Source organism: Lissotriton helveticus, chromosome 7 (genome assembly GCF_964261635.1).
Source record: "Lissotriton helveticus chromosome 7, aLisHel1.1, whole genome shotgun sequence".
In the NCBI taxonomy this organism is placed as follows: domain Eukaryota; kingdom Metazoa; phylum Chordata; class Amphibia; order Caudata; family Salamandridae; genus Lissotriton; species Lissotriton helveticus.
This window is the reverse complement of record NC_136068.1, coordinates 1,366,978,967-1,366,993,922: the sequence shown is the minus strand read 5'-3', so window position 1 is coordinate 1,366,993,922 and position 14,956 is coordinate 1,366,978,967. Positions and strand designations below refer to the sequence as shown.

The 14,956-nt window shown below is 41.7% G+C and overlaps 1 protein-coding gene across 1 annotated transcript in view; it reads right to left on the bottom strand.

The window, feature by feature from the left end:
* LOC144770292 (cytochrome P450 2F3-like) overlaps positions 1-14,956 on the bottom strand; it is a 196,526-nt gene that overhangs the window by 23,504 nt on the left and 158,066 nt on the right. The window contains exons 6-7 of the mRNA XM_078654689.1: positions 7,767-7,908; positions 5,381-5,568 (exon numbers count right to left, since the gene is read on the bottom strand). Of these exons, the coding sequence (XP_078510815.1) occupies positions 5,381-5,568; positions 7,767-7,908 (330 nt within the window). The remainder of the gene's footprint in view (positions 1-5,380; positions 5,569-7,766; positions 7,909-14,956) is intronic.

The window sequence follows — 14,956 nt, the reverse complement described above, 5'->3', positions numbered from 1 at the left end:
ATCATATCAATAACAGGCACTATTGTTTTGGGAACAGTCAGCTCTTCAAGACCCAAAAACAGCTCGTTCATTTTCAGTCGTTCACTCACAGTCATTCATGCATAGTCCGAACCCCTCCATCTCCGCCCTTCATGAACACTGACAGCTCTAAATAACACTGTGCAGCTAAACGCCAACCACCAGCCTATAATACTCAATGTTATTCAGGGTGAAACACGGCCAATCCTTGGGCAAACAACCACTCGTCTTGGCACACGAGTTTCTGAAGTCGAAATGAGCCAGTAAAAGGTTGAATGCCAGTAGAAAACATAATGAATTCGAATCAGACATTTCCATGTTCCTTGCAAGCCCTGAGCAATACAATTGGCTATCAATATGGAATTCAAAGCCTACTACAGGACGCTATACCGGCCCCCAATGGGTGTAGGCGAAGAGGCGATCTCCACCTGTCTGCAGCCTCTTGAGACACCCCTTCTTAACCCACTGCAGATGCAGTAACTGGACACCCCCCTTGAGTCTTGAGGAGGTCAAACTGGCCATTAAACAAATAGCCAGAGGCAAGGCACCTGGAACCGACGGGCTACCTATAGAGTTCTATGCCACATAGCAAGCCCTTCTGGCTCCCAGTTACTAGGGCTGTACGAACAGACGAGGGAACGTTGCAAACTTTGTCAGTATGCAGGAAGCTTTGATCACAGTGCTTCTGAAGCCTGGGAGGGACCCACTCGAGGTGGCCTCCTGTCACCCCCTATCGCTACTCACCTTGATTACAAGGTATTGGGAAAGGTGCTAGCGAACAGATTAACCCCAATGGTGCACACAGTGATCCACCCAGACCAGAATGGGTTAATCCCGGGCAGGAATGCATTCCTGAATGTCCGTTGGTTATTCAGTACCATGGACTGGGTGTGCAGAACGCATACTCCAGGTTGGGCGGAGTCGGACATGGCAAAAGCGTTCTACACCTTAGGGTAGGCCTACTTGAAAAAATGACTGCTGAAGTTAGGGCTGGGCACGTGGTTTCGCAGGTGGACAAAGATTCTTTATGAATTCCCCATGGCCAGGGTATGCACAGGTGACATCTCGAACATGGTACTAGGCAGGGTTGCCCTCCGTCTCTCTTGCGGTTTGCCCTGACCATTGAACCCCTAGCATTCCTGTTGCAAGAGTAGGAGCTTGAATGGAGATGTTCCGTCATGGACCGCCCCCATGTGGTCTACATGTAGGCCGATGATACCCTGATCTATCTAAAGGCAGACCCGTCTATTTTACCTGCTATTATGTCGGTTGAAAATGACTTCTGCCACATCTCGGGGCTCCAGATCAAGTGGGAAAAATCATGTTTATTCCCTCTATTGCAGACACACAAACCGCTACGACACACAGACGAGAATACAATGAAAATGACACGATAAAAAACTTAAGGGTCCAAATTTACCACTCGGAGCGTGACCAATTAGAAGGTAACCTGGGTAAAGCACTGATTTAGGTGACAGTCGTCGCCCTTTTGGACACAGCTACTGCTGTCCCCTATAGGTAGAGTGCCAACTGTGAAAATGTTACCATTCCCCCAACTACTCTATTTCGCAGCACTCCCGATGTCTTGGGGGCGGGTCTAGGGGGATGACACTGCTGGTGGGGGGGGGAGTGGTGGCCACTGTTACAGAGCGTCTTACTGTTTCGCCATCTCAAGCCGGCCAAACCGTCATGTGCACTGAAGCCCTCTTCAGCCCCAGGGCTGGAGAGAGCAGGCACAGGCTGGCTGGGAGCGTAAGAAGACAGTGCTCAGGTCAATCTTGATGCTGCTTTCAAGCAGAGTCAGGATTGGCCTCAGTGCAGTCTGGGAGCCTGTGACTAGAAGAAGATTGGAAGAGCGCAATGCGGAGGGGGGCGGCATTCAGGTGAGTTATTTCATTTTCCCCTCGCCATCTCCCTCCTCCGGCCCGCCTCGCCACTTTGACAGGGGACAAGCCGCTATTCTACTCCTTGCAATATTCGATTCCAATTTAAAGTTTCAATCATTTTTATTGGTATCACATAAAACAATTTATACATTTACTGTACTCCAAGTTAAATGCATTGTGTGTGAATACTTAATGTATTTGCTTCTAGCAACAGTCTGAATATAACTCATATGGGGCACAAAAAAGAGGAGGGAAAGAAAAAGGGTTGCAAAACAAACACTCCACCAATATGTAAATTAAGCTCATGACCCCAATCCTACAATGGACGATAATGACTTGAACAACATCACAGGCTAACTCGTCCCAACACGAGAAATAATTAGCGGCCCAGGTTTTTCACCGTCTTACATGGGACCCCAAAAACCAGGTCTTGCTTTGGGAATGTTTACAATGCCACCATTCCCCTAGAAATCAACCCCTTAATTTGCTGCTGATATTGCTTTTCCTGGAGAGTTATCATTATATGATCCGGTAACACATGAACCATTTCCCCCACCCAGCAAGTAAAGCTTCGATTTTTCTGCCTCCGCTCTAAATACTTATTTCCTCTGTGTAGAACTAGCAAGCACCGCCAGTTATGTGTCGAACTCACAATTCAATGCCAGGGGCTATTTGGGAACTCTCTCACTAGCGGCTTAATGTCTGAATCCTCAGCAGGATAGGCTGCAATCCACACTCATAAGAAGGCTCTCCACTTTAGTGAGTCCATTTTTCTAAACAGGGCGCGCCTGCAAATGCACACTGTTGGAAGCGGTGATTGTGTGAAAGCACACCCAAAGCACCAATTCTGTCTCTCTAGCTTGGAAGTTCCTATTTTAGTTGGACGACCACCTCCTGTTAGTGACACTTGCCCCTTAACTTCTTACAGTACCTCATTTGGAGGCTTTGGTTTGAATGCATATGGAGTTGTGTTGTAGGTCTCACATGGCTTTTAGAAGCATAGTTTCCCCTGGGTTTAAGTGGAGGCAGAAGAGTCGTCAATCGCATCACCCTCACCCAAGGGTCACTTGCAACTAACAAGCATTGGGTAGAAGTCACACTTGAACATCCCTGTTTGGATCTTCCTTTTTGGGGGCTATGACAACTAATTTAAAGTTCTCCTTCATAGATCATGGAGCCGAGGTTCCCCCTTTAAAAAAATGCAAGCTCTCACTAGCACCATAACACAGCCTGTTTCGATCACTAATCACTCAACACAGCCCAAACCCATGCCCTGGGCTTGCGACCAGCACCCACCTCCTTAAGTGATGTTTCTCTCGAAAATACTTCCACTGCCACAATAGCACCACCCACCTAGCCAGTTATTTTGCTGGTACAGCTGGAGGGCTCCAGTCCAGACCCTCCTCTCTAGGTATGTATGTGGTTATGGTATTGGCTCTTAACATTGGCACCCCTGCTATCTTGCTTCACTGGGTAAGTGTACAGAGCAGAGACAGTCACTTCTGAAAAATAAGGCTAATTGCAGGTTCCGCAGCATAAGTGCTCACTTACCCATGAGACTGCCACCTACGTCATCTCAAAATCCCCTACAGCTTACTTTTTACCATCTCTTGTGGCCATGAAGCTGCCCCAGAAAGGGAACCGCTGAGAAGTTTGGCTGACTGCACTCTTCGTTCAGTCCCATTTAAAATAATTATGCACTTATTTAGAGGTGTATGTTACAATCAGTGATAATACACAGACACAGCTATAAAGTTACAACACATAATTTGTTTTGCATTTTGCCATATAAATTGGTGAAAACAACATTATTGGACGACTTTGGGCACTTATTTGCATTTAGTGTATACCAGACTTTTTCTAGCAGAAACCATTCATAATTCAGATACAGATGTTGAATAGCGTGCAACTTCACAGAAAAACAAAATACAAGAAGCCCTTTTCTGAGAACCTTGATAAACAAAATAAGTTTAGTGGGAAATCAAATTAATAGAAATAGAGTTTTGAATGGTAAAAGTAGAAACAAAGAGCAGTTAAAATGTGAATTAAGTATAAGAGTCAATATAAATGTATAAATGTAAAATACATTTGCACACCATGGTAAATCCTGGCTAGGAAACATAAGCATCATGTATAAATGTACTTTGTGATTGCAAAGTATGCAATTCTCAAAAACACAGAATATGCGACTGCAAAACATTTTTTTTTTACAATATATGAAAGCCTTATTATGAGTCCCAAAAGTGTTTCTAACTCGTAAAAGGATGTTTACAATCAATTTCAAAATCGTAACTATGACGGGGGAGGAAAGAGATGTTCCTATCCTATTTGGAAGTCCCAGTGGCATTTATTATTGGCTAGTGACTACAATTACAAATTGTAAACCATTGATCAGTTCCCAAACCCCAAGTTAGGGTGTTTGCAATGGATGAACTGTCCTTATAATCGGACCTTATGGCAGCCTGCTACCCCGGAACTGTTCAAGAGGTGTTAATTACGACTTGTATTTATTTGGCTATCTTGCAACATTCAGCAAATGGACAATATGTGATCTGATCTATTAATATATAGGTCCATTCACAAATTTCATTGCCAGTCACTGTGCAATTGCAACTGAACATTCTTGAGTTTGCTAATAGGAATACATCTTTGTCCCCATAATTCTAATGTCATTGTCAATGTGTAAAAAAGAGATATAAAAATAATGGTAGAGCGTAGCCAGGTAAGTGCAGGGTTAAGATTAGGACAACGGGTGTAATAAGGGCACCGCACAATCAAAAGTAGAAAAAAAGGAGGTGCATGATGGGGGAAAACAATCTAACTGTAAAGTGGGAGAAGGAGCGTGTTTGGGACTGTGATCTTCCATATTAAAGAGAAGAGGGAGAAAGTGATAGCAGTTGAGAAGACAGGGCAAAGGAAAAATAAGCAGAGGAAAGAGAATGGGGGTTTGAGAAATATCGCCATGAAACACCATTTTTAAATATGCTAAACGCATGGCAGTGACAGAATGTCGGATGGTGGGAGGTGAAAGGAAAAAGGATCTATGCAAACCTTGTACACAAACGAACAGAAAACACATTTTGAAGATTACTGGCTTTGACACCTTAAAAAAGTATGTAAAATGCAATTAAAAACAACATTTCTATAGATTGATTTCTACCAAATGCTAAAAAAGGTATTTATCTTGAAAGTTTAATTGAACGTTTCATAACAGGGATGTTAGGTAAGAAATAGTAAGCACAATTATTTTTTTATCTTGCTGCTCTATATGCGCTTGTAAATGGCAATAACATATTTATGTTAAATTGCATCTCTTCCTGATTAAAATAAACGTAAGAAATTACAGTAAGAATGAAAAAGGACTTTTTTCTTTAAGCAACTAGTTTTGGGAAATACTACATGTTTATCAAACACATTGTAAAACCTTACATTTTGTTCTTTGGTTCAAAGCATCCTAACCCCGTTCTTTTGCCTACCTTTGGTATGATGTAGCCTTTGAATTTGATGTCATGGAGTGCTGCATGCGGAAGCCCATTGGGAATGATGCTGGCAAACCTCTGGACTTCATTGATGAAGGCATCTGTAAAGGGCATCTGGAGACGGTCTTCCATGGAGGGACAGCGCTGGGATCCCAGCACCTCATCTATTTCTTTCTGGATTTTTTCTGAAATGTGAGAACATTTGATTTATTCTCTGTTAGAAAATTACTACATATATTTGGTCATTTATTTAGGCACTTAACTGCCCCAGAATCATTCACTATTCTATTTTTTTTCCAATATAACCTGCAATTTTTTTCCGACTTTAACAGCAGATGGTTAACCAAGAGCAACAAGGGCCTTTCTTCCCCTTGAAATGTGTCAGAGTATGAGAATATCAAGTTTGTAGCTGCCAAGTGTTAACTTTAGCTGTTAAAGTTAGTAAACGTAAAAGAGGCTGCACTGAAAAAAAAACATTAAATGTCTGGAATGTTAAAAGTTGGATTTTAGTTCACTTGCTCGACTCACATGGCATCCCACGTGATGGCTTAGTTTCATTGTTTTCTTCTGATTCCCTAACGTCCCGCTGCCATTGAATACCGTTTATCGCATTTCACCATATTCGTTCAAATTGACCAAATTATTGTTTTGTCTCTTTTCTTCAATCTATAATTTCAACATCAAACATACTGCACTTGGACAAACCACCAAAAGGCCTAGCTTGCTCTTTAAAAATTCATTCTGGGATTTTTCTATTGCTAGCCATACAATACCGAAAAATATGTAATGGGTGGAATATCCCACTTAATAACCATTGTGCATCAACTTGTGGTACATCTAGACAGATAGATGTTTTAGACTAAGAATAGGGACAATTATGGGAATGTGCGACTTCTATTTTTACGAAAAACAAGCCTCTGAGAACATTGTGTCTGAACAAGATTATAAATGTGCCTCCAGCTCACCAATATTCTTGAATGGCCAGTATGATGAACACTTCTTGTGCTGTCATGTGCATACCCAATTGAACCACATTTCTTCAAATTGTTGCTTATTTTAGGCTTAATTGTTTACTTGTCAATTTTTTTTTTTTAAATCTTTTTACTGAATTGTTCAACAACAAAGAGTCTGGCTCGGCCAGAGAGACAGACAATCCCCACTTCATATCTCATAACTTTCACAAATCTATGTTGGCTAGATAGTTTACATCTTATGCAGGCAGCTATACATATATAGAACCACTGAGAGGCTAACCACTCCCCAGAAAGTACTACCTGTATAAACAAATCAGGGTGGCCTATCATTTGGCCCATCAGGGTGGCCTATCAGTTGGCAGTTTATTCAACAATTAAGCTCCAACAGAAAATGCCTCAGTGTGCTGGTCATCTTTTCTCATCATTTACATATGATCAACCACCAGAGCCCATCATTGTAAGTCATTTATCCATTTACCATGCCCAATGCAGTGTTATTTTCCTTCTTGTCAATACTGTTCTCAGTGCTAACATCCATAATCTAATTTTGTGTCCTTTCTATAACAGAAAAATACCTAGTATACATGTTGTCAATTTAAACTTAATTTACATGTAATTTCTTAAATTGAAAATGAAATAAAATGTAAAAGGAATTTCATTTTAATTTAATGTTAACTTTATTTAAAGTTAATTGTTTGGTTGTCAAAGTAAACTTATTTATTGTTAATTTAAGAAATTAATACTTGCACACTCTATGTCATCTACCCAAGGAAAAAGCCTACAGGGCAACTGTAGTGCCTAATGAGCAGTGATAGTGACTGGGTTTGAAAAATCTAGCATTACGCCAGCACACAACTTTATGCTCACATCAAAAACATTGCCATTGCTCCAAGCTTCGGTGCTACAGAAGGCCATTAAGGACTACCTTCTTCAGAAAACGCTGATGACCTGTTTTTTCACTTAATCTACGGTTTGTGGTTTTATTGTGTTGTGCCACTAGTTCTCCTTTACTCCGTTAGGACTTCAGTGCCGTGCATGCGGGGGGAAGAACATTTCATAAATAAATTCACTAAAAATACTTGGCAAGAAAAGCCACCATCCATACAAGGCCCTTTGTTAGGAAACAAAGGTCAGAGACTGGACAATGGGAGGCCATCAAATTCATACCGGATTTCACTTTCTGAATTGGCTCACCTCTCAGAGAAAGACAGCCTAAGAAACTAAATCTCTTTTGGAAGTCCTTGCAAGTGTTATTAGAGATGTGTTCCATGTGATATAGTCCCCTGATCATCCACAGGTCCCTATTAAGTCGTTTTCCACACTTCATCAGAATAACTAATTTATAGATGCAGGTTTTCCATTTTACAAAATACTATAATGGTTTTTGAGATGTTGTGCCTTTTTCTTACCTTGCATCTCTGGATATTTCAATGCTAATTTAACTGCCCAGCGAATTGTGGATGATGTGGTTTCTGTCCCCGCAATGAACAAGTTAAATGCTGTGTAGGTCAAACTCTCCAGGGTAAAATGGCTATTCGGATTATTTGCCTCCTGAGGAAGAAATGGAAGCATGCATTCAGTTGTGAAGGACATAGCAACTTGGTCTATACGTAGCTTACATCGTCGTTCATTTCAGCAGTGCTTAACTCAAATGTCTCTCCAACAATGCAAACACCACCACCAAAGACAGTATCAAACACTAAAACACTGCAACTAAGATCCTCAGTGCTATCCAATTTTAGACCAAATACAATTTTGCCAGTACTGAGAAAGAACATTTTTTTTCAACTTCAACAGCATCTGCAATCTAACAATACTCCCCACCCCACGCCCAAAGCAAGTCGATGAAATCGCCATTCTTGGCCTCTGGGATATTACTTTTTGCTTCACAAAGGAAGGAGACTATCTATGGGTTATACTAGAGCAGTCAGTGGCGTTCAACACAGTAAACCACTCCAGTCTGCAAGAGAGGTTGTCCATGATTGGTGACACTGACCACAATTTAATCAGTTGTTTTACTTTCCCCCTTTCACAACGTCACCAATTTTATTTAATATCTGAGCCCACTATTTGTAAAATTATACTGATGATGATGATGTACTGCAATACATCAAGTAGTCTTGGGATTACTCCATGATAGCTGACATGGAGTGCTGAAGTATGCTGATACCTGCATAAAAATAACTCTCCAACTCAACAACTTGAAGACAGACATTACATTCGGCACAAAATCTTTCCATCTATTTCAACACCAGTGATGTTAGGGTCACACTTGGCATTTTCACTCAAACTCCCACACTAAAAATATGAAATATTATATTTGATATTACAATAGTGGTCAGTAGCTATATAAGAATCGTTGCTTCTCCCATCAAGTAATAAAATTACAGGCCCTTTTACCACTACTGTCCACACTGATGCTAGAGGCAGTAGTTAACCCATAATTAGATTATTCTAACAGCCTATAGGTGGGACTCACAGACCACAAAGTAGTCCCTTACAGAGAGCTCTGAATGCCACTGTAATGCTATATAGTCAGACTTGGGCAGGAGAAACACCACAACTCAAGCCTCAATTGGCTTTCTGTCAAAGACCAAATCACATTCAAATTGGTAAGATATTAAAGTCTAAGAAAGTTAAGAAGTCAAGATAAAAATAGGTTAAACAGGTCATTGATCAAGCTTAAAACTAAAGCGAGTAAAACATTCTCAGCCTAGTGCGTTTCTTTTAGAACTCACTACCACAATATCTTAAGTATTGGGCAGCATTGCCAGCTTCACAAAATTACTCCAAAAAAACTCTTTGAAGGTAACAAGTTATAAATTCTGCACGAAGAGACCTATGTGTATGTCATCCGTACATCAATCATCTCTTTGAATATATGAAACCCTTGCTAAGGAAGCACACAGACCCTGCAAACATGAATATCTACAGGCTAATCATCAATATCCCTCTTCCAGGTAAATCCTTCTGAGGAATGATTCACCAACGCCTATAGAGAACAGTTTCAGAAATTCCAGAGGACCTAAGCTTTCCTTTATGTACTTTCAAAAGACTGCAGAATGGGACTTAATGCAGTTGGTTCAGCAGCATTCCCCCTTCTTGACCTCAATTTTAATTTTTTTATTTTATTTTAACATAGCCCGCGGATAGCATGCCACTTTCATGAACAGAAAGTGCTACAGGTGTATGGGTGGACATTTACCAAATTAATGATGAGGGAACACAATACAGTAGTATGAAGATTATGTTTAAAGCTTTAAGAGAAATAAATGGTAAAACCAAATCCTTGGCAACTGTTTATCATTAAAGCTTTATTATTGATCATTGGGATCATAAAAGGTACATCACAACACATCAAATAAAGCATTTAAAATGCATTCAAACTGGATAATACATTAATAACATCCTGACTAAAAGTGACCAATGCATAAATACATGAAAAGCCTCTAAATTACAGTATGGAATATGATGGAAAAACTGGACCAACCAACGATGCAATTAGATACTACGGTAATGGACAACATCTTAGGTTCAGTTTTGGGTGGCTAGTTCATTTATGAAAAAACCTTATAAAGGCTCCTCCTCCGCATTTGCATCCAATCTTGGCAATCGAATCCGCAAGAGTACTAGATTCCAGTGCCCAGTGCTGAACTGTCAGAGCAGTAATTACCTTGTGTACACTTTATAAACCTAATCCACAGGGCCATTAGGTAATAGGAAGGGAGGAATCTTCCTCCCTTCCTATTTTGGGCACATCACAACCATCCCTGTTGACAAACTCAATCACTCCATTGATACATAGGGTGAACAGAGTAGGGGCCAGAACACACCGCTGGCTGACCCCAGAATCTACATGGACCGGATCTGTCAATGTCCCTTCCTCCCCCCATCTGACTTGGGCGAGGTTGTCAGCATGCAGCCTTACTAGAATGTTCGATAGGGGGCGGGTGCACACATTTCTTCAAGCACCCTTCACAACTTGCCTCTGGGGACCTCATCAAAAGTCGATCGAAATCCACAAAAGCAACTAAGTTTACACTTGTTAATTATCATCTCTTTCCAGTAAATACAGATACAATGTAAACCCTGGTCTATAGTGCTTACATTGGCTCTAAAACCTGCCTGCGAATCCAACAAGACACTCTTCACTAATTCTATGATGTAGGTGGGCCAAAACAGGTTTACAAAAATGTTTCTGCAGGGAATAAATCAGGCTTATATTCCTGTAGTTCCCCGGGTTGGACTGATCCAGCTTCTTTTATATTGTTATAATTTCTGCTAATTTCCATGAGGAAGGGCTATCCATACCAGAGAGGACTGTGTTGGAGAGAAAATGTATACTTGCCCCAAATTTCCTCATTTGCCCTCAGTAAATTGCTTGGACTCATGTCCGGACCCGGGGTACGAGCAGGGATACAAGAAGTTATCGCATCTATAATTTCATTTAGCAAAAACGTAAGGGTGGTGGAGTTATATGAAGCATTGTTTCCTAAAGGCACATGTAGTATACTTGTGCTTCTCACAAGATGGCCACTTGTGGTCATTAGTCCTTCCTTTGTGTTCCCTCTTCCACAGCCTCCTAGAATACCTGTGTGCATTCTATCTGGTACTGTTTGAGTATTCCACTCTTGTCAGTTGATGGTCTGGTCAGCTCGTGAGGTGTGTGTTCTGCTGTGTTCCTAATAAACCCATCTTGTAACTTAAAGGAAGAGTCCTGTTGCTTACATTGTCATTTACAACAGCACACTGTCTTCCTGATCTGCGTCACACATTAATGTACAATTTACTGAAATAGGCCAACCACTCCTAAGGTTGTACAGAAAAATCTAATGCTGTTATTTGGCATTTAAACAAACCATAGCTGTCCTCCAGAAGTCCTCACTATGTTTGGTTGTCAAAGCTTCATGAAGGGACATCCACATCAAGCTTTCCCAAATACTTTTGCTCGGGACAGTTTTCATTAAATTAATTTATCACAGTGACAGCAATAAAATACATTACAGACAAAGTATTAATTTGTAGATCCTAAAGTTGTAAAAAATAAAATAAAGAACAAAAATTCGTTACAGCTCTGAAAAGATAAGGACTTGGACATCTGCACAGAAAAGAAAAAAGAAATGGGGAAAAGAAAGGTTAGTAAATAGTGCAGGGTCTCAATAGTTTTTTTTATTTCTAGCACTAACCTCATGAAAAAGCATGTAGCAGAGAAGATCTGGTGCGGAGGATGGTCAGCAAAATTGAAACTGAGGCAAGGAGGAAGGGAAAGGGAGAAACGACAGAAAAAGTCAGATGACAGAAAACAGCATCAAGTGAGATAAAAAGGGAGTGTCAATAGAAGAGACAGAGTATGGAGGTAACTGGGAAGGAACAGATGTTAATAAACATGACAAAACTGTCAGGGTTTAGATCTGAGCAAATGAAGGGGAAACGGGACTCCCAACAGCTACAAAAAATCCACCATAAAAGAGCATTAGAACGGATGATGATAAACTGAGGAGGATGGGGGCTGGGTAAGAAGGCACTGGATGAGACTGGGGAGATGGGTGGGTTTGATGTTTATTTCGGAAGGTTTCATTCCATAAAACACACACAACGTTTGGGTGAAACACTTAAGCGCTAAATCCAAGCATAAACTGCAATGTGCATAATAACAGTTTTAGCATTTCATGTACATTCGACTCCCACCTTCCATTGGATGGAAATATTAACTTATATTCACTATACCTTAAAATCAGATAAAACAGAATAAAAGCTGATAACTTTTTAGTGCCATAATGCTATGCAATATTATAAAACAAGCCTTCTATTTAATGGCCTTTTCCCCACAGGGTGGTTCTAGATAGTTCCAATTGAATGCGCACAGAAACTCATATTGCGAATTAAAGAAAGGGCATCAGTCCCTGGCACATGTTTCTAAATAACTATACAGTTCGTTCTTTTCTTGAAGGATCGAGCAGACAGGGGAACGGATGTGCTTTATATAGCCAAGCATGCTTCGCCAATCAGCCTGCTCAACCATGACTAATGTTTTCGCTTTTTTCTTTCCTTATTAGGCTTAATAGAAATAAGTAGCCACTGTGTAAATAGATGTATCACCCTTTAGTACCTTTAAGGCCTCAGTGTGCCTCCTAACAGCTAGATGGTTACATGTTGGGCAAATCCACTTGTTTCTCGGTTTTTTACACGCAGGGCAGAAAAAGACGACATGGCTTATACTTTCTTTTGCTGTCAAGGTGCAAAATGTACAGAGGTCATTATGGTCAGCGCTTCTGCCAGCATTCCACATGGACGTAAGGGACATTATCTCAAGTGTGCCATAAGGGAACTTCAAGAGTAAAGTTTGTGCCAGTTGTTTTCGGGGGAATATCCAAGAATGCCTCCAATGAGGGAGTGTTTTTAAGAAGGAGACATTGGTATGTCAGTCTCCCGTGGGTGGATGAATGGAAGAGATTAGCTTGGATAAAGACCCAAAAGCAGGCTTTTACCTGTTCTTTGTGGCAAGAGTCATCAATGTGGGGTTCAACCAAAAAAAAAAGGCCCAATTTTTTTATACCAGGATTGGATATGCCAAAACCATGCAAAAGTAAGACCTATGTTGATGGACAACAGAACCTTGACTGCGTTACGGTATAGCTTAAACTCCTCTGTGGTCTAGATGCATACACAGTACATAAGGGGCCTTAGCCAGGTAGTAACTCCCACCCGTTTGAGTGCCACATCAAGAAACATAGGTATTAAGGGGGTACTCTTGGGGAGATGAAGGGGTACACTTGGGGAGATGAAGGAGTGAATTCACAAGGAAAATGCTACTTACCAGTATGCATCTGTTCTTGGCATGTAGAGCTGCAGATTGCTACAAATTTATGACACAGATTGCTACACTTAGCATTAGATCGCCACCTGGTGTTGGGCTCGGATGATTGCATGTTGTTGTCGTCTTGGAAGAAGTCTTTGTAGTCACCAGATAGGTGACCCCTCCCTTGGACGATAGTGCGCATGGGCATCGGCTCCATCCTTAGATTGGTTTTTGCCATGATGGGAAATGATGGAGTTAGTATAAGTAAAGAAAAAGAATGTCCATGCGTGTGCATCTAAATAAGATAAAACTGGAACAGATACAGGTCCCGGGGAGGCGGGAGGGCGTGTAGCAATCTGCAGCTCTACATGCCAAGAGCAGATGAATACTGGTAAGTAGCATTTTCCGTTCGAGGCATATGAGCTGCAGATACTACACTTAACATTGATTGTGCAGCAGTGGCTCCCCCTAGCGGTGGTCACCTGTATCCGTTGCAGTAGTTTGAAAGAGAGTTTTTAGAACAGCTTGGCCTACTGCAGCTTGCTGCTTGGCTTGCACATCAACACAGTAGTGTTTAGTGAAGGTGTGTGTTGTAGACCATGTTGCTGCTTTACAGATGTCTTCTAGGGGGATGTTCCCTAAGAAAGCCATAGAGGCTCCTAGTTTGCGTGTGGAGTGCGCTCTAGGAGGAACTGTTAATGTACGTTTGGCTTTTTGATAGCATTATTATTATTTATACATCTTATAAAGCGCTTGGTTACACTAGCAAGTGTGTCCCCGCGCTAGTTGCTTACAGCTGCTTCAATAGAGTCTGAGCATGATTGAGAAGATGGTCTTAGGCCGAGCACTATTGTTTGGGGAACAGGGCTGTTTTTAAGCTCTCTTCGGAAGATGAGCTCAGAGGTTTCCAGACGCAGCCTCTCTGGCAGCTTGTTCCATATCCTAGCAGTCATGACTCTGAAAGATTTTCCACCCATTCTAGCTCTTTTAAACTTCGGGACCTGAACCTGCCCAGTGCCGCAGGATCTTAACTGGCGGGTACGCTCGTACCGATTAAGAAGGCTATGCAGATACCTGGGGCCTTTTCCATGGAGGATACGATGTCCTACACAGAGTGCCTTAAAAGTCACCCGTTCCCTAATCGGGAGCCAGTGAAGGGTCCTCAGTGCTTTTTGTGCTGATGCCCTTCTAGGCAGTTGTAGGATCAAGCAGGCAGCTGCATTTTGTATACATTGTAGTCTCAGGAAGCATTTTACGCTGGCCCCTAGATATAGTACATTTCCATAGTCCAGCCTGGATGGTATCAGGACATGGACCAGGGTCTGGCGTACCGGCACGGGCATGAGGTCCAATGTTTTCCTAAGGACACGTAGCATGCCAAAACAGGTGTCTGCCACTTGTTTGGTCAGGTGGTCGAAGGATATGTTTTTATCTAGCCAGACGCCTAGATTCTTCACTAGATTGCTGGGTGTGGGCAATTCACCCAGCTCTTCCGGCCACCAGGCTGAGGTCCACACTGATAGGGATTTGCCTACAATCAGTACCTCAGTCTTATTCCCATTAAGTCGGAGGCAGTTGTCCGCCATCCACTTGGCCAACTCTTGCAAGCAGATCGCGAAGTTGGCGGCACATTGCCCCTCTGGTTGCGTCAAGGTCACAATCAGTTGCGTGTCGTCTGCATACAACACTATCTCAACCCCAAATTTGTCTGTGATCACTCCAACTGGGGCCACATACAGATTGAATAGGGTGGGGCTGAGACTGGAGCCTTGTGGCACTCCCTGTTTAAGTTGTATTTCT